Source organism: Eleutherodactylus coqui, chromosome 7, assembly GCF_035609145.1.
Source record: "Eleutherodactylus coqui strain aEleCoq1 chromosome 7, aEleCoq1.hap1, whole genome shotgun sequence".
Lineage (NCBI taxonomy): Eukaryota > Metazoa > Chordata > Amphibia > Anura > Eleutherodactylidae > Eleutherodactylus > Eleutherodactylus coqui.
In genome coordinates this window covers 116,481,838-116,502,905 of record NC_089843.1, presented here as the reverse complement: position 1 = coordinate 116,502,905, position 21,068 = coordinate 116,481,838, and the positions used below count along the sequence as shown (strand labels likewise).

Below are 21,068 nucleotides of genomic sequence, written 5' to 3'. Positions count from 1 at the left end.
CTGAAAAGAAAAAAAAAAAAAGTAATACTCACCTAGCCGCTGCAGTCCGGGTTGTGGCCGCTGGTCTCTACCGCTGATCCGGGCTTCCACGGCACTCCCAAGTCTATTGCCGGAGGCCAGGTTTGAGAACCCCGCCTCCGGCAATGGAGTGCTGTGATTGGGCATCGAGCAAGCACAGACAACCAATCACAGCCCTTCATTGACTGTCTCAGCCAATCAGAGCTTGGGCATCGACCGTGCCGATAACAAATCACAGCACTCTATTGCCGGAGGCGGGGTTCTCAAACCTGGCCTAGGGCAATAGACTTGTGAATGCAGGGGAAGCCCGGATCTGCGGCAGAGACCAGCGGCCACGACCCGGACTGCAGCGGCTAGGTGAGTATTAACTTTTTTTCTCTCTACACCTAGCTGGGGCAGATTTTTGGGGTAGGGCTTCTATTGCAAGCCCTCACCCCGAAAATCGGCGAGCGGTTAACGCTGCCAAAAACGCGGCGCCGAGTGTTGCCGCGTTTTCAGCAGTGCTAAAACCGCTGCCCATTCATTTTAATGGGCGACGCAGGGCTGAAAACGCCCCAAAATAGAACTTGCATCGCTGTCAAAGCGCAGCGTTGCAAGGCGCTGCGTTTTCAGCCCTGTGTGAGCAGCCCCATTGAAATGAATGGGAGTGTTGTACAGCGTTTAGCGCTGGGCTGAAAAGGCAGCGCTAAACGCTGTATAAAACGCCCTGTGTGAGGGAGGCCTTATACTCTAGTATATATGGTAGGTCTGCTTAAATCGAAAATTAAAATGTTGTTCTTTATAGTTTATTACGGGAAAGCAAACATGCGTGCACACACAGACAATCTGGTAATGGACTGAGACAGCAAAGCATTTAAAAAATGAGTAGTTGTACAAATTTATTTAGTACATTACAACATTGTGTATTACTTTGTTATAGACAACATAAGTTAAAGTTAATAGTAATGTTTTATATCTGATAATCCAAATAAAAGTAAAAAGATTAGAAAATAAGATTTAGTCAGTCATTCTTCCAAAAAAAGCAAAAGTCAATGATTCAACATCATCTTAAAAATATCAACTTTATACAAAAGAAGCCTCGTTACAAAATAGTATAAGACGTGTCCATCTAAACACAAGTCCTAACAATCTGTAGATATATCACTATAGAAATATTTGCCATCCGATACACTTTACTCAAGTTGTTTGCATACAAATTTTCTTTTTTACAATGCATCACAGATTTAGCAATTGCACTATTAATATCGTAAGTGCAAATTGAAAAAACTATTAAAAATAACTTTTTAAATCTGCAAAAGGTCAACATAATGCTTCATTAGCTAGGTTCTCCTGAATTTGGATGAGCAGGTGGTGGTGGCGGTGGAGGAGGAGGTGGTGGTGGGGGTGGCAGATTGTACAAGTGTGCATTTTGCATGTAAGGATAATGCAAGTTTTGTGCAGGCCAATTCATATCTGGAGGTGGTGGCGGGAATGCTTGTATATTACTATAATGTCCATAGAAATTTGGCATAGGGACATGGTAACCATTATTCGACAGCGGCATTGTATACTCTTGAGGATTAGTATTATGGTAAGTATATGCCTGCTGCATCATATGCTGTCCTGGAAATCCTAAAGGGTAATACGGTTGGTGGTGTTGTCCATATGCATTTTCGTGTAGCTGTGAACCCTGCGCTCGAGAGAAGAGAGGTGCGGAACCATTTTTGGCATAAGGTCTTGAAACCATCTGAGCACCAGAGTACTGATGAGACATCTGGGCACTTGTTGCTTAAAAAGAAATAAGAATAGTTAAAAAAAATAAAATACAGAGAAGCATGGCCTTCCTCTTTATAATGGCATTTCATCCCAATGCTAAAACCCAGGGTTTATTACAAATGCTATGATAGTAGACAGATACATGCAAATTATTATTTTGCTAACTATGCATCCAAAACATCTAGTGTCTAGCACAGATGGAGCCTAATATTATACAGCCAAATTATTTTAATCCCCATACAGTAGTTTAGTTTATGTGGTGGGAGGAGCCTTGCCAATCATTTCCTTCCATTTCTGCAGCCAAGAACCTACAAATTTAGCAGAAAGTTTAAATCTTCACCTATTTTACGGTTAGCAAACCCGAACACTGGCACATCAAGCTGCTCTATACCGAGACCTGCCAACTGTGGAGCCTGGCATGTGAGGCGCACAGACAAGTCTTTAAAAACAGCAACCGTTTACTGAAAGGATGATTTCTACCACTTTCAGCTCAGTATTTCTATGTTGCGAAAAATATGTAGGCAACCTGAATAAAAGTTAACCAAACTTACATGGTTTGTCCTGATCAAACTTCTGCTTCTTTTTTCCTGGATTCTGTGCTTTTTTCTTCTGTTTTGCTTCTCGCTCCTTCTCATCATCACTGTAATCTACTACCTTTAAAAAAAAAAGGAACGTTTAGTAAATTAAATGCTCTGGAGCTAAAGCATACCTGTTTCAGAATAAGCGGTCATGTATGTGTGCACATGAGCAATTAACTATTACTGAATATTATAGGACTTGTATTCTGATTTTTTGCAGAACGAGTTATAATTTCTATGGTATACAAATTTTTGATCAATTTTTATTGCATTTCTTGCAAGGTAGATAAATGAAAAATAGCAATTCTAATATTGTTTTTACTTTATAAAATTCACAATGTGGAATATCAGATATAATGTATTCCAAACGCAGCAATACCAAATATGTTACTTTAATTGCTACTATTCTACATATCACTACCTATGCACTGCAGTTTAGTATAGTTTTAACAGCTCTTCTATCAAACCCTGAAAGAGCCAGGGTCTAATTGGGTCTGCCATGCAAGCCAACCTGAAAGGGAATCCTGTCAGCACCTAACATTGGCACTGCAGGGTGCTGATGGCTCACAGTCAGAGCCCCTTCTCCCCGTCAACCACTTACATGGCGTGATCGTGGAATGCAAGGCATTCAACGCCCAGGATTGGTGAGTTCCATGCCAGCCTTAAACTAGGCCACGGTTTGGCTGGGCACTAAGGAATTAAGTAATTAATTAAGTAAGTAATTAAGATCACAGCCATTTAACTACTTGGATGCTGCAGTCAATCCTGACCACAGTATTTAAAGGGGTTGTCCCGCGCCGAAACGGGTTTTTTTTTTTTTAACCCCCCCCCCCGTTCGGCGCGAGACAACCCCGATGCAGGGGTTAAAAAAACAAACCGGAGAGTGCTTACCTGAATCCCGGCGGTCCGGCGTCTTCATACTCACCTGCTGAAGATGGCCGCCGGGGTCTGCTCCCTCCGTGGACCGCAGCTCTTCTGTGCGGTCCATTGCCGATTCCAGCCTCCTGATTGGCTGGAATCGGCACGTGACGGGGCGGAGCTACACGGAGCCGGCATTCTGCACGAGCGGCCCCATTGAAGACAGCAGAAGACACGGACTGCGCAAGCGCGGCTAATTTGGCCATCGGAGGGCGAAAATTAGTCGGCACCATGGAGACGAGGACGCCAGCAACGGAGCAGGTAAGTATAAAACTTTTGATAACTTCTGTATGGCTCATAATTAATGCACAATGTACATTACAAAGTGCATTAATATGGCCATACAGAAGTGTATAGACCCACTTGCTGCCGCGGGACAACCCCTTTAAGCCATTAGCATGGAGGGGAGGAAGAGGGTGGTGGTGGTGGTGGGGGGTTAGGGGTGTTTTTGCATATCAGGCGTTGCATATTTGAGTGCACAACAGCGTTTTTACTGTACTTTGCATGAATAAGTCATGCAAAATTGTGCATGCAAAAAACCTCAAAAACATAAAATGGCTAATTATTAGTTTTAGGATTTTACGATGTGTTCTTTCACTGCGCAAATTCACAGAAAAATAGAGCCTGCTGCATTTTTTTTGAGCAACAGAATTACGCATTCCAAATAAGTGCATGTGACCGAACTCATTAAAAATCAATGAGTTCTATTTTCTGCATATTGCGCACGTAAATTTTACATGGGCAAATATAACTACAATTAGGGGCGTTTTACATTAAAAAATTATCGGTTTAGGCAGGCATAAAAACTAAAACGGTAAGCAAATGAGTTAGCGTTCATCATGTAGTTTAGGCAAGCCTGAAAATCAAACTACGATCAGCCCATGTAAACAGGCAATTCTTCATCTATAAACGACTGTGAATGAAGACGAGCGGGTGGAAGCAATCTCAGTCCTGCTCCGTCTCCATTCAGTGAAAGATCATCACTCCTGTGTAAAGGCACAGGAGGAACAATCTTTGGGACGACTGTTGGGTGGTTAATCGCCCAACAATCAGCACTTCTAAAAGTGTGACTTGATCCTCCTATTAGTCAACAGCTGGTCAAAGTCTGAGACTCTGAGCTACTCCCAAGTGAATGCTAGGAAAATCACTGGAATTTGCAGGGCCATGGTGCTCTATATAATGATACAGTAGCTTCTTTATAACAGTGAAGATCCCGGTGTTCAGACCAATACCAGCTCATGTCTAAAGTCTTTATAAACAAAGCTCTTTTTAACCCCTTCCCGCTCCAGGATGTACATTTACGTCTTAGAGCGTCTGGGTATGTATGAAGAGAGGTCTCAGGGCAACCTTGGGAGACTGCCCATCAAGCAAAAAAAAAAAAAAAAAAAGTGTAATAAAAGGTTAACCCCCCCCCGCCCCCCTTTTGCCATATCTGTAATTAAAAAATCTAAATCCTAAAACAAAAATACATATTTGTTATTGCCGCGTCCATAACAGTCTGATCTATCAAAGTAGTGCATTATTTACCCCGCACGATGAACATCATCTGATAAAAAAACAAATAAAGAACGACAAAAATGCACTTTCAGTCACCCTGTCTCCCAGAAAAAATGCAATAAAAAGCGATCAAAAAGTTGTATGTACTCCAAATAAGTACTAACAAACTACAGGACTTCCCGCAAAAAATAAGCCCTCACTGAACTACGTTGACGGAAAAATAAAAAAGTTATTGCGCGCACAAGATGAACGTGGAAAATAATTGAAAAAAAATTATAATAAAAGGTCTTTTGAAAAAAAAAAAAAATCGGAGCAATCGTACTGACCCATAGAATAAAGTTATGTCGTTTTTGTTGCAGTTTGTGCGCCGTAGAAACAAGACGCACTGAAAGATGGCGGAATGTGTTTTTTTTTTTTCCATTTTACTCAACTTATAATTTTTTAAGTTTTTCAGTACATTATATGGTACTTTAAATAACACCATTGAAAACTACAACTTGTCCCGCAAAAAAACAATCCTTCATGCAGCGATGTCGATGGATAAGTAAAGGAGTCATGATTTTTTTTAAAGGGGGAGGAAAAAATGAAAATGGGAAAAAAAAAAAAGGGACGTGTCATTAAGGAGTTAAAGGCAGTTGCTCAACTGACTGATAGAAAGCAATTTAAGGCCCATTTACATGAGCAGATAATCGCTCAATGATCGCTCAAATGACAGTGTGAGCGACAGCTTTGAGCGATTATTTTGCATAAAAAAGAATTGGTATTCAAGTAGCTACTCAACTACTTAAATACCGATTATGTATGTAAATGAAGCCTTCCCTGAAGGCAGGCTAATTTAAGCCAGCAGCTATTACCTGTGCTCAAATCCTTTGTTCTCCACGGGGAAACAATGCTATCAGCACTCCCCCAGTGGAGAACGACTGCTAAAAGTGATTGTTAAAATCAAAAGAGCTTGATTTTAAAGATCAGCAAAAAGTGCCCGAAATGCGGGTGCCCCGCGCCCATTTACACACACCGCTTATTGCTAAAACGATCGCCGATTAGCGAATTTTTAGCGATAATCGTCCAGTGTAAATGGGCCTTAAGACTTGGTTAGAAAAAGAAATCAAGGCAGCCTTGGTTAAAATTTAAGTACTGACAGGCATTTATTTTCCTTCATCAGCTCATTGACAATCTGGCAACTAAATACTCTAGAAACAGATTGTTTGCCAAGAACAAAGCTGCTTGACCAGCGCTATACAAAAAACTACAGATCGTAGGCAATAGACGCAGCACAGACTCTTTTGGTCTATTGGCTGCAATGTAATATTGCACTGCATGATGCGACTGCTATGACATTTGACATTGTACTGTAATTATTTTTAGCAAAATGCATCAGTTGCTCACTTAGGCAAGAGAAAAATTGGACAAACTCTGAATAGAGAGTGTTTAATGAGAACCTGTCACGGGATAAAAACAGGGTAGGTGCATAGCTCTGCAGCCACAGCCCCGCTAGCTCGCCCCTATTTTTTTTTCATACATTCCTCCCTTTGACTGGATGCGCTCTTCTTCGGTATGACTTCTTGAATCTGTCAAGTGAGCATTCCCTATCATTCACCGAGCGACAGTCTGACGTCACCCGTTGAGAGCGAGCGGTAAGAACCAACCACTTGACACATTAACAGCATTGGGAGCTGGATCTAAGAGCCTGACTGGGAGAGAGGAAGGTCAGTATGAACAGGACAAGAAAAAAGGCAGCTAGCATTAGTGGGGGTGCGGGGCTATGCAGCCAGCCATGTCGATTTTATTCTCCGACAGATCCACTTTTAGGAAAGGGTGTGGCTAACAGTAGAAAAATGTACAAAATTGAAACCTCCACACTTTTTTGTTCTAAATAATTGGTGTACATGTATGCCAGCCATAATGTATTTAAGCCCACATTTACAAAGCAGTTTTCTACCAGCTTTTGGTGGAAAATCTGCCCCGAAGAAGCCACAAATGATATGCATATAATTTATACTAAAAACTGTGACTTTCTTGTCACTTGCCAAATCTGAAAAGCAATAAAGTGGCTGTGGTTTTGAAGATGACTAACTGTTTTAAACAAATCCAATAAGTAAAAAAAGACGGAAAACAGAGCAAATCAAATCTACGACTGCTATGAGCCGATACAGATTTTTTACTAGACAGTCCCAAAAGCACTAAAGCAGTGTGCGCCTTTTAATAAATTTGGCATGACTCCCTCCTTCACAGCAGTCTTGGCAAATGTGGGCCTTAATCTTTTGCCTAAGGCTCTGTGAAGGTTCTCTTCTGCCAGGCGTCTGTTGTGTCTGGAAGCTGAGGGGAAAGCATAGCACGGCAACTCAAAGGGTACTGAGTGAAAAGTTGCTCAGCAGTTGCTAGTCATTCTGTTAAGTCTCACTGAAAACGGAAGGACTAGTGAGCGACCCCCTCAGTATAAACCGGCAGCCGTTCATCTATGAATAGTTTCTTGGCATTGAATTGTGGAGAGCAGCCGGAAGACCTCCCTCACTGTACCAGTATTGCTCCTATGGGAAAACACAGGAGCAATAGTTGCTGGGGTGGCTGTCGACAGTTGTCCCATCTAAAATCACCTTAAGCAATGTAGCTAGTGTGAAATATGGTAATTAGAGATGAGCGAGCATACTCGTCCGAGCTTGATGCTCGTTCGAGTATTAGGGTGCTCGAGATGCTCGTTACTCGAGACGAGCACCACGCGGTACTCGTCTCGATTAAACGAGCACTGACCATTGAATTCAATGGAGCCGGCAATACAGCCGGCTCCATAGAAAGCAATGGGCTGCCGGCGATCGCGGGATGAATAAATATATAAGCCCTTCTCTGCAATTCATCCAGAAATGTGTAAAAAAAAAAAAAAATTATATATATATATATATATATATATATATATATATATATATATATATATATATATATATATATATATATATATATATATATATACACACATATATACACACACACACACATATATACACACACACACATATATATACACACACACACATACACACACATACATACACACCTTGTCCCGGCAGACGGAGTTCCGCGCGGCCGGCCTGCAGTGGGTGTGAAAGGGGTGTGAGTCACACCTGCCCCTGATTGGCTCAGCGCTAAGCCAATCAGGGGCAGGTCTCACTCACACCCATTCATGAACTCATGAATGGGTGAGTGAGTGCTGCCTCTGATTGGCTCAGGGGCAGCTCTCAGCTGAATGTGAGTTCAAGGGGAGTATATATATTTTTTTTATTTTTACACATTTCTGGATGAATTGCAGGGAAGGGCTTATATATTTAAGCCCTTCCCGGCAATTCATCCCGCAATCGCCGGCAGCCCATTGCTTTCTATGGAGCCGGCTGTATTGCCGGCTCCATTGAATTCAATGGGCTAACATCGTTCTTCTCTGCCACAGCTGTTACAGCTGTGGCAGAGGAGAACGATCTTTACGTTGACAGTACGGGGGGGGGGGAAGTCTCACTCTTGCCACTATTGTGGCTTAATAGTGGGACCTGGGAACTTGAGATGCAGCCCAACATGTAGCCCCTCGCCTGCCCTATCCGTTTCTGTGTCGTTCCCATCACTTTCTTGAATTTCCCAGGTTTTCACAAATGAAAACCTTAGCGAGCATCGGCGATATACAAAAATGCTCGAGTCGCCCATTGACATCAATGGGGTTCGTTACGCGAAACGAACTCTCGAGCATTTTGGTGCTCGCTCATCTCTAATGGTAATGCATTTTACTTTACGATATGTAAAAAAATAAAATAAAAATAATCTAACAAAATATAAACAGAAAAAAGCTAACCACTGCAGTAACATTACACAATACCCATTTTTATCCCATTGAAATGCTTACTTACATCTACTGGGGGCTCTTGATCATTTGTCCATGAAGCATCAGAACCTTTTTCTCTACAAAACAAAAACAGCAAAGAATTAAAAGAAAAGGTAAAGGCAAAAACTTTAAATTAAAAAAAAATAAAAATTTTTTTGCAGCCTGCTTCCAACACATTTTTATTTTTGTTTATCTGCAGCTTGTCAAATTATGCAGTGGATTTCCACCCTTAGAATGATATCCACAGTAAGGCCGCCTGCAGACCGCCGGGTCAGGTCCCCTGCGAAAATTCTCGCAGCGTGACCCGACCCGCACCCTGCAGGGACCAGTGCAGCTCTCACCTACTCTCGCGGCTTCGGCTCTGTGATGTGCCAGCCAGCGCAGAGCGGAGCCGGCGCGCCGGGAGTGACATTTCTTTGCGGGCCTCTGTGAGACCTGCACAGAAATAGAACATGCCGCGATTTGTTTTCCGCGTGTATTTTCACACGGACAAATTGCGGCCGTCTGCATCGGATTGCATTTCGTAATGCAATCCTATGCAGGCAGGCACAGGTGGAAATTCTGCGGGAAAGCCCGCCGCAGAATTTCCGCCCGTGTGCAGGGGGCCAAAATCTGCACCAAACTGTGTGTGTAACAGGTAAATTTTGCAGCATATTCATTGCAAATTTTCAACTAAGAACAAAACGCCTTTACAGAGGCTTTTAGCATTATGGTGGCTACACCTCAATTAGGTTTTGTGTATAGTCCTACTACTAGTCATCTACTGCTGTCAGTCTCATCACAGACCAGTATGACCTGCTCTATAATGCAACTACATTTTATTGGTGTAAGCCAGTGCCAAGTTGTGAGAGTCATCTATCAGTTGACAAAGTGAGGCTGGTGAGGCAATATTGACAGGAGCCATCATATGCCAGTTGCCCCTGATATATAGGCCTTTGCCAGGCTAAGTAAGCTCAGATTTACTTACTTAATGTTGTAGCTATTTCACTGCTACGAGCACATTTGCTTTAAAAAGCAAAAAGAGATATACAGTGATAATACATTTTGGCATGGCCACACCTGTGGTAAGCTTATTCACATGGCTGTATATTTTAGGCCATGTGGTACCCACCCGCGGATGGCACGTACATCACATGCCTATCGGGAGATTCCCATGGCAGATCTTTTACATGAACTGATGTCCGATTCTCATTCATTTTAATAGGCAGACGTAGGACATGCACTGCATAGCAAATTGGAACATCACACAGACACCCTTCGTGTGCTGTACGTCCACTTCATGAGCACAACTTGCAGGAGGTAGTAAATATGGCGTTAACCCCTTCCCAACAACTAACATAAGGAGCAAACACCACTTGTTGTACAGCAAATGCCCACCTATAACATAAACCATATCCAACATGTTAGACAAAAGGGGACGCACCCTATATCACCCAAATGGATTGTGATGATGAAGGTAGCACACTACCACCACCAGTTGGAAAGGTTTCTCAATATATCCTATGTTACGGTAAAAGGATGCCGTTCAAGAACGAACACACACACACACACACACACACACACACACACACACACACACACACACACACACACACACGAAAAAGCATATCATATGGCAATGTCATCAGAAAAACTGAAGCCATGGCTCTTGGAAAGCGGGGATGAAAGATAAAGTTGCGGCCAAAACTGGCTGCAATGTGAAAGGTTAAACGTGGTTGTGAAATGAGATTTGGAATGAAAAAGGTAAGCTTTCTATAGCAAATAGGAGCATGACAATGAGGTCCTTGAGTTACTGGAAGGTTAGTACAGGCAGGCTTCTGTCGCTGGCATAACATGGAGAGAAACTGTGACAACACGATGGAGAACTAGCCTATAGAAATACACATTCAATTCCTTCTGAGCAAGGATGGAGGGCATCAGCATTCCACCATGGTCACTACTAAACAATGACCAATTTCATTTGGTGTGAAAACGTACAGTTAACTGCTAATGAATTTAATGCACATTGCATATCAACCAGTGGCTTCTGATTTCATGACAAAAACATGAAGTACTTAACTGAAGGCCTCCGCTACAGATAAGCTGGCATCTAGGGACATAATGGCTTAATGTACTGCTGATCTCGCACAATATTAATTATAAAACTGCTCTTGGAATATTAATAAGAGCTAACAAAAGCACCATGGCAGATTAACATTCTCTTACACACACCAAGCATGAACTTTACATTTCATATTGTTACAGGGGGGAAAAAAAAAATCAGCAAACAATGAAACGGTTTTTGGGTTGGTGAAGGTCACATTAATGTCAGCTCTTAAGTGAAGCCCGGTAAGGCATTCTCCAAAAATTGCTAAAGTACAAAGTAAACCAAAATACTAACAGTCGCTCATCACCTAGACAACGGAATGTCGAATAGAATTCTGCTGTTTCTTCACAATTTATATCGCAAAAAAGCTCCGTCACTAAGGGGTTAATAGGGCAGAGCGGGATTGAGAGCAAACTGAACAACACTAAAATTTGTTATGAGCTGAAAAACCTGACCCCAGAGACCGGAGACGCACGTGCAGCCCCACCACAGATGCAGCAACGATCAGTCTCTCATTTCGCATCTCAAGTAAAATCTTTTAATCATGTAGATAAATCAAGATAACAAACTAATGAGTACGTTCATAAGGAATAGTGCAATTGCAATCATTTGGTAAAAAGGGAGAATTGCTCTTGGTTATTACTTTGCCAAGCATTTCTTCAGAAAGGATACGAACAATCCATTATGGTCTATAGCTTCACTGCTCTGAAATGCTCCTGTAGTCACAATCTGGTGCTCAAATAAACTAACAATTAACGCCCATGGTACAGCATATTATGCTATTTTACCCATGGGCATTAAAAGGTGTTATCTGTGGGCAAACATTTTTTTTTGTAGTGCTGCTCAGGCTGCAGTAAAAATAAAAATTACTTTACTTGCCTCTGGTCTTCACTCCGGGCTGCAGTGATCCACAGGTTACTTCATTTACACCAGGACCATGTGACTACTGCAGCCAATCACTGGCTCACTTTGACAAGTCACATGTACTACTGTTGAGATGTCACTACTCTACAGCCGGAAGTGAAGACCAGTGGTGGACCAGTCATCGCCATAATGAGAACAGTAAGGACGAGAGTATGAAGAGTATGTAAGATATTTGTCAGATTGATTCTAATGAAGCGATAGGGACTTGAAGTGATCAGCTCTCAACCGTGAAAAGCGATGGGCATAGCAGCCAGGGCGAACCAAATTAGCAGCTAATGACAGGAGATACCAAAAAAATAAAAATGGGGACCACTGTTCTTCGGTATTCCAGTGATGAAATATGTTGAAGTTCACATATTTGGTGTTGTCATACATAGTAACATAGTTCGTAAGGCCGAATGAAGACAATGTCCATCTAGTTCAGCCTGTCTATCCTCCTGTGTTGATCCAGAGGAAGGCAAAAGACTTCAAGAGCAGAAGCCAAATAGCCCTTTTGGGGAAAAAATTCCTTCTTGACTCCCTAATGGCAATCAGACTAATCCCTGGATCAACCCCCAATAGTTCCTACCTGCCTGTATACCCGGATTAACAATTAACCTAAGATTTATAACCTATAATATCCTTCCTCTCCAGAAAGACATCAAGTCCCCTTTTAAAGTTCTCTATGGATTTTGCCATCACCACATCCTCAGGCAGAGCTGCAAGACATATCTTTTTATGCAAGTTTAGTTTTCCAAATTTATCACATTGCATAAAAATTGAACAAATGGAAAAAAAAATGATTCAGTGCTACAGTCCACTACCTTTAGAGATCTGGAGGAATCATTGAAAGAGCCAAAATAGCCAAGCAGTAGCTACCTAAGCATTTTCCAACCTGTCGAATGCACCGGAAACAATAAAATCAGCAAACATGAATGCACTGCAGAAAAAGGTCTAGTAGGATATAGGTATATGGGAAGAGCTGAAAAAGACTGGACTCACCTGATGTGAAGGGTCTGCTGTTAGACAGACCCACATATACTATATCCGAGCATGCCCTCAGAATGCTGTTTAGTCACCAAATCCCTGGCTATAGTCCACAGGTGTAGGGAGAGCGTCCAAGAAAAACCCAGGATAAGATGTACCTTGGTCGAGATAATTTAAACAAGTGTAAAAAATCCCCGCGTTCCTAGTGACTGAAAATAAAATTAAAAAGTTGACTTACCTGAAGGAGACCTCCTGGGATTAGTAGATCTCCAGATCCAGGTGAATGTAGGGAAAGGACTCCTTGATACATATAAGATCTTCAGACCATCTTTAATCAATGTAGGGAAACATACAAAAGGATGCTAGAAAAACTGCACTGTGTTTCGGGGGTACCAAAGCCCTCTTTATCAAGCAAAAAACATTAGAGGCTCTTCTTGTATGTCTCCCTATATTGATTAAAGATGTTCTGAAGATCCTAGGTGTATAAGTAAGTCAACAGTTACATTTAAATTTTGTGTTCAGTCACTAGGAGCGTAGGAAATTTTTATACTTCTTGCTTGAATGGATAGGAAACTGGAACGGAGGCGGTAAGGGTGTTCCATCCTTTAAAGAGATCAGGGAGGTTCACGTTTCCTGTTCTGAGGGAGTTGGGCTCTCATAGGGGTTTTCATGGACATAAATAGAGATGAGCGAACGTACTCATTTCGAGTAATTACTCGATCGAGCACCGCGATTTTCGAGTACTTCCATACTCGGGTGAAAAGATTCGGGGGGAGGCGTGGCGGAGCGGGGGGTAGCAGCGGGGAACAGGGGTGAGCCCTCTCTCTCTCCCTCTCCCCCCCACTCCCCGCTGCAACCCCCCCACTCACCCACGGCGCCCCCCGAATCTTTTCACCCGAGTACGGAAGTACTCGAAAATCGCGGCGCTCGGGCGAAAAAGGGGCGTGGTTGAGTAGGTTCGCTCATCTCTAGACATAAATGAAAATCTCTTCTTACTTCAATATATAGAATCTTGCAGTTGCTACAAGAACACAGAATAACCTGGATATGCACATTACCTCATGTGTTGGACAAACTAGGGTAACCATGTTGGTAAGGGGGGGGGAAAAAAGCCCGTATGCTGTCATGATGTCTTCCAGAAAGGGAATTATCGGTAAGAAAAAATTCCCGTTTTCCCCATGACATGACAGCATACGCTGGAGGAATACCAAATAAGTGGCATGGGCTTTTTAGGGAGGGATTACGGCTTGGAGCACCTTCCTACCGAAGGATGCGTCCTGACTATATTTAAAGTCCAGCCTATAATGTTTAATGAAAGTATGGCCTGAAGTCCATGTGGCTACGTTACAGATTTGCTCAATCGACGCGTGCGCTCTCTCTGCCCAGGAGGATGCCACCGCTCTCGTTGAGTGGGCCTTCAATCCTTCTGGAGGGGGGATGCCCGTGGCCTTGTAAGCCTCCTGGATGGCTCTCCTGAGCCACCTGGCGATCGCATCTTTAGAAGCGGCCTTTCCTTTGGCCTGCCCCTGAAATTGAACGAAAAGTTTGTCAGACTTCCTGAAACTTTCCGTTGCCTCAAGGTACGCTAGTACCGCTCTTTTGACGCCTATATTATGAAGCTTTTGTTCTTTTCCATTTTTGAAATTTTGGCAAAAGGCTGGAATAACTATTGGTTGGCCCTTGTGGAAATCTGACAATACTTTAGGCTGGAAGGACGGGTCTAAAGAAAAAACTATTTTGTCTGGGTGGATAGTCATATATGGGGCCCTTCGTGAGAGGGCCTGGATTTCCCCCACGCGTCTGGCCGACGTAACTGCCACAAGCAGGGCTACCTTGTATGTCAGCCAGGCGATGGATAGATCCGTAATCGGTTCGAATGGGGGGGGGGGGGGGGGGGGGGGTCGCAGAAGGCCTGAAGGACTATGGTCAGATCCCAGGGTGGTGCCGTGGGCCGTGTGAATGGATGTAATCTGTTCGCCCCTCTAAGAAATCTCCTAATCCACCTGTGCTCCGCTAGCGCGAGATCGTAGAAAGCCCCCAAGGCCGCAATTTGGACTTTGAGGGTATTCGGACTCAAACCTTTATCCAGGCCCGCCTGGAGAAAATCTAAGATTTTACGGACGTCTGGCTGGTCCAGCTGCTGGATGTCCTGGCCTAACCACTCCGAAAATTTTTTCCAGACTTTGGAGTAGATTTTGCGTGTCGAGGGTTTAAGGCTCTCGCTAATGGTGGAAATAACATTAGGGGAAAGACCCTTCCCTAGGAACTTTACCCGCTCAAGCTCCAGGCCGTAAGCCTGAACTTGTGAACTTCCGGGTAAAGAAGAGGGCCCTGCGACAGTAGGTCCGGTCTTGTTGGAAGGTGGAAGGGCTCTCCCACTGACAGGGATCTCAGGAGGGGGAACCACGGTCTTTTGGGCCAATATGGTGCTACAAAAATTACTGTTAGGGTTGACTGCAGTAATTTCCTTAGCAGGAGCGGGATTAGTGGTAGAGGGGGAAAGGCATACACTAGGTCCCAGGGGTGAGAGAGAGCGTCCGTGCCCAAGGCCTGTTTCTCTGCGCCTCTGGAAAAGAAAAGCCGGCATTTGGTGTTTGCGCTTGACGCAAAGAGGTCTACTTCTGGTACCCCCCACTTCTCCACAAGAAGGCTGAACACCTCTGGATGGAGTTCCCACTCTCCTGGGTCCACTTTCCTTCTGCTTAAAAAGTCCGCGGCTGAGTTCTCGGCTCCTTTTATATGAAAGGCCGATAGGGACTTTGTTGTGCCTTCCGCCCATTGAAGGATCCGCCCCGCCAGTCGTTGTAGTGGAGGATTCCTGGTGGTACCCTGGTGGCGAATGAGTGATACTGTTGTCATATTGTCGGAGAAGATCCTCACATGCTTCGCCACTAACTGTGTTTGCAGGCTACGCAGGGATTTCCATACCGCTTTAAGCTCCCTAACGTTCGATGAGCTAGCTTTCTCGTGAACGTCCCAGGCCCCCTGTACATAACAGCCTTCAAAGTGGGCCCCCCACCCTTTGGCGCTGGCATCGGTCGTGATTATTAGTGCCGGGTCCAAATTCCAATCGGATGCCTGAGACAGGTTGTCCGACGACACCCACCAACGGAGTGAAGCTCTGGCATCCGCAGAAATAGGGATTGTCTGATCAAGTGAAGCCTGCAACTTATCCCAATTCTGGAGAATTAGTGACTGGAGTCCGCGACTATGGAACTGGGCCCAGGGGACCACGCCGATGCACGAAGTCATTAGTCCCAGGATCCGCATTGCGTCTCTTATCGTTACCCTATGTTTTTTATAGAGGTTGGAACATTCCTCTATGATAAGATGTTTTCTTAGGGGAGGAAGGGACGAATTTTGTAGGCTGGAATCCAGGATGACACCCAGGAATTTCTTCCTGGTTTCTGGCTCCATGTTGGATTTTGACTCGTTAATAATCCAGCCAAGCTCCTTAAATAATTGCAATGTGGACTCCAAGTGTGATCTCAGAGTAGACGGGGAATCTGCCACCAATAGGAAGTCGTCCAAGTAGGGGATGATCATGACACCCTGATTTCGTAAGAAGGCCACCATTTCTATCACGACCTTGGAAAAAATTCGCGGAGCCGAGGAGATTCCAAATGGGAGGCAGACGAACTGAAAGTGGCAGATTTCCCCCTCCACCCTCAGCTCAAACCTCAGGAACTTTTGTGAGTTGGCGTAAATAGGGATGTGAAAATAGGCATCCTTAAGGTCTATTGTAGCCATTACGTTATCCCTGGCAATTAGAGGAGTTGCAGTTCTAATGGTTTCCATTTTGAATTTCCTATATTCAATAAATCTATTCAGTTGTTTGAGATTGATAATGGTGCGGTGGGAGCCATCTGGTTTGGGAACCAGAAAGAGGGGGGAATAGAAACCTTTTCCCTGTTCCTTCTTGGGGACCGGGATAACCGCGCCGAGACCCTGCAGGTTCCGTACGCCCTCCAACAGAGCCTGTTCTAGGCCTGGAGACTGGGTTGGGGTTATCATAAATCTGTCCGGGGGGCGAGATAGTAGCTCGATCCTGTACCCCTCCGCCACTAGGTGCAGTACCCACTCGTTAGTTGTAATACTACGCCAGCTATTGGAACAGCGAGCCAGTCTACCCCCTACCGGGCCCGAAAGTATGGGCTGAGGGACAAAAGTTAAAGTCTTACCCCTTCCGCCCTTCGGATAAGACCATCTTCCGGTCTTCCCCTTCCCGGCGTACGTGGACGAGGGGCGAGGAGTGAAGGGTCTCTTGGGTGGTCTGGTGGCCGGCAGTCCGTGACTCTTGCCAGCTGCTTTCTCCAGCAGACGATCCAGGTCTGGTCCAAATATGCGCCCGCCCCGGAACGGTAGGGTACATAGCCTATTTTTGGAAGCTGAGTCCCCCGACCACTCTTTTACCCACACTGCCCTTCTGGCGGTGTTCGATAGTGCTGCCATGCGGGCTCCGAAGCGGACTGTTTCCATTGAAGCATCCGCCAGAAACCCTGTTGCCATCCGTAGCAGAGGGATGCCACTTGCGAACTCCTCCCTAGGGGCTTTTTGGTCGACTAGGGCTGCGAATTGGTCCAACCAGATTGCCATGGAACGAGCCACGGAAGTGGCCGTGATGTTGGATTTTATGATCAGACCGGAGGTAGACCAGGCTTTACGCATGGTTGTGTCCACCTTATGGTCCAACGGGTCCTTTAAGTGGGACGTATCCTCAAAGGGTAACCCGGACTTTCTGGATACCATGGCAATTGCCGCATCGACTTTTGGTATCTCGTCCAAAAAGGACATCTCATCTCCCGGAAATAGCAGGCGTTCTTTGAATTCCCTAGGGATTAGCGGAGCCTGATCCACGCTCTCCCACTCATTTAGAATCAGCTGCTTGAGCGTGGCGTTTACGGGGAATGAAGATTTCCGTTGCGGGAGTAACCCCGCGAACATATCCTCCTGGACTGTGCGGGGTTGCTGCACGTCTTCCTCCACCTGCATGGTTCTGCGTACAGCTTTTAGCAGTTGATCCATGTCTGAGGTAGAGAAAAGATATTTTTTGTCCTCCTGCGTCACTTCCCCGTCAAAATCCATATTTTCCGCTATGTCGGAGTCGGACTCAGACACCGCCGGAACCGACCTGCGTGCAACCCCGGAAGGCCCAGGTTGGAGGTCCGAGAGGGAGGACTGCACTTCTTCCCGGACGACTGACCGAATTTCAGCCATAAGGGAAGTTTTTTCCTCCTGCATAACTTTTGCGGAACAGGTAGCACATAACGTTTTTGTGCAGGAGTCGTCGAGTTTGGTTAGACATACTGGACATTTTTTACTCCTTCGTCTAGCCTCCCTCGGTTTTTGAGTATCCCTGTCCTGTAAGACAAGGGAAACTCTGTTAGTCGGGAAGTGTATGTAGTGCAGGTGTAGGTTGGTCCACCGGACCACTTACAGTTTGGAGGGTCTCTGGGTCCTCTCTGGCCGACATCTTGCGTCTTGCAGGAACGCTTCCTGTACTTAGGATCGTTCCTTAGCGTGGAGAAACACCACCAGCTGATGCAGGGGCAGCAGATTTTTAAATTCGGCGCCGGCCGCGCCAGGCCACGCCCCCTTCGCAGACCACACCCCCTTTGTGGAGCGTCTGATGTCACCGTGCTGTATTCCGCCGAGACCACGCCCCCTGGAGCGCTCCTGTCGGCCCTGGACCCGAAGATGGCGGCCGCCGCCTGAAATGACGGCCGCAGTGGTGCCGGCAGCCCGTACTTGGACCCCGGCCCACGCAGTCCCCGGAAAGCGCCCAGATGGGGTCCTTCCCACTGGGGTTGCCGGGGCTGCCCGAAGAAAAACGCCGCCGCTTCGCCGGTAAGTCCTCCTCCGGCATGGGACAGCGTCGCTAGAGCTCTGCCGTTGCTGTCCTGAAGGGACAGGAAAAACACTGGTGTTGGTGGAGGGGAGGTTCTTTTTATACTCTGCCTCTTCCTGTCCCTTCAGGTCAGCAGGTGAGCAACCTCCAGCGTATGCTGTCATGATGTCATGGGGAAAGAGAGGTTTTTGACCAGATGTTACCGGAGAAATACTGTTGCGTACTTCATATATGTAAGAAGGTTACACAAACTGAACTGGTCAGCAAAACAATTGGAAAGAGCAATGAAAATTGCTTCAGACGATGAAAATCTTTAAAAAGGTACAGATTATATAGTTTGGACTATAGTTCAAAAAATGGAATCAATAAGCTACCCAAGTCAACTGCGTGCTAACTGAAGCGAGGTTGTAATAGACTAGAGCATTCGTCTTTTACTTGGCATCTGCTGTGTGAACATTGCCAGGAATGTTTTCAAGGCTCTTATATGGCACAGGCAAGAGCAAGTATAAAATGGAAATACGAAAAGGCAATTTAGTGTTTCACATAGCAGTGGCTCTTGATTTATATGAGTGCTGCTTTTCTCTTTATTTCCTGGATCTCCGGAGAGGAGAAGAAAAAAAAAAAAAAAAAAGAAGTGTTCTGTACACAATATTCTGCGCAATGATTTTAAAGACAACTAGGCGAAAGTCATTTCCACCAGTTCCAGGTGCAGTCAACGAATAAATTAAAACTCGAGGCTAATTTACTAACAAACAAAAAAATTACTAAATTTGAACATTATTTTAGAATGGACCACAGAAAATTCTAAAATGCACTTTGTTTGCTTTGCAAGAAAGACACCAGAAGTATGTCAAGTTATATACACATACAAACACACACCACAGGTGAAATACTTTTCCCTAGGGCAGACAGTAACTAGACATCTAAAAACTAGGAAGAAAAATTAACTTTTCATTATGTAGAAGGATGGAAAGAGCCAAGTGCCGCTGGGCTATTTTTGTAACTCCCATAGTCAATTGGAGTTACATAAACCACATAGCACAGCGAGACCAAATGTGTAATGTGAATTTTGCTGCAGATTTCACCCCTGTTGCAATTCATGCTGTGGATTCATGCAGAAAAAAAAACTACAGCATGTGGATAAGGCCTCATTCACACGGGCGACCAAGTCACGCTGCTTCAAACCGTATGTATGTGGAGCCCATGCTTTCCTATGGGTTACTTGACACGTGCAATGTTTTGTAGCATGCAACATCCCGACACAAAAACCTTGCAGGTCTAGCGATATGCCAGCGAATCGTGAGGTTTTGTAGCCCATGTTTCCCTATGGAGCCTTCCTCTTTGTTGCATCGCATGAAAATGTGATTTTCGTGCGGTGCAACTTTGACAGTAGGAAATCATACTGTGAAAGCTATAATCCAAGCTCTAGCTGCAGGGAAAAAAAAATAAAGAAAACAGCTACACCACCTTAGAAGCTCTGTCAGCCCGGCCAAGTCTTCTCGATGGGTCCAGGCACCGTTTCTCTTCATCTTCTGGCCGAAGATTTAAAAATCCCCGTCTCCTGGAAGCATTGGCTGTGATTGGCTGACGCTTAGCCAATCACAGCTATCGCTCGATGAACCAATCACAAACATTCAAGTGCAGGCTGTGATTGGCTAAGTGCTAGCCAATCACAGCCAGCGCTTCCAGGAGGCGGGGATTTTTTAATCCCCGGCCAGAAGAGAAGACGACTACCAGTGCCCGGGACCCAGGGAGAAGCTGCAGCGGAACCACGGACAGCGCTTCTAGGTGATGTATTCTTTATCTTTTTCTTCAGCTACGGCTTATTTTCGGGGTAGGGCTTGAGAGGGAATACAACAGCATTTTTAAATATAGATTGTGATATAGAAAATTTAAAAAAAATCCTAAAATCTTGCAGTTTGCAATATGGTCACTAAGCCCAAAAACTCTGCATAGAGCAGACACAGCAGGTTTAGAAATCCCTGGAACTACTGCAGTTTAACGTGGATAGGTGAAAAGAGAAACGCAGATTCCAAACAATTATCTCCGAGTTCACTTTCACTTGCCCGCAAATAGCCAATATGCTCAAGAAGCTAATGAAGAATCTAGCATTTTGCTAATGTGCATGGGATTGCCTATGAGTTTTTAGCCAACCCGGCTAATGCATCACAATGGGTTGAATTCACAACATAAAGGGAGGTCCTGCGGATTTAAAACACGCATCGCTTGTCGATCTCTGGATTTGAGACAGATTAGAAACAAAGTGGATGAGATTTAGGCAAGCTTCAGCCACACTGCTGAGCCAATGTTAATGCTGCAGGCTTTCCAAATGGTAAATCTGCACTAAACCTGCATAGTTCAGCTGTACCCTTATAATAGTCTGTCTAAATAAATCCAGACAACTTTGGCCGGCTGCATGCGAACGGGTCGGGTTATAGATGCGGGATCCCGCACTGGAATCAGACTCTGTGCCCGGCCAGTGACCCCGCGTACCTGTCTTTCTTCTTTATCTGTACTGCTGATGGTCTGGACGGATCGCCCGTGCTGTCGCTAGGCGATGATGCGGGTAATGCGACCTTTATGCAATGTTAATTGTGGTAGGGCCGCAGGTCGGACAGC

General features: G+C 44.8%; 1 protein-coding gene across 1 annotated transcript in view; it reads right to left on the bottom strand.

Moving 5' to 3' along the window:
* Positions 1–883: 883 nt before the first annotated feature.
* Positions 884–21,068, bottom strand: part of NAF1 (nuclear assembly factor 1 ribonucleoprotein) — a 49,442-nt gene continuing 29,257 nt past the window's right edge. The window contains exons 7-9 of the mRNA XM_066573571.1: positions 8,651–8,702; positions 2,325–2,427; positions 884–1,785 (exon numbers count right to left, since the gene is read on the bottom strand). Coding sequence (XP_066429668.1) covers positions 1,334–1,785; positions 2,325–2,427; positions 8,651–8,702 — 607 coding nt within the window. The 3' untranslated portion in view covers positions 884–1,333. The remainder of the gene's footprint in view (positions 1,786–2,324; positions 2,428–8,650; positions 8,703–21,068) is intronic.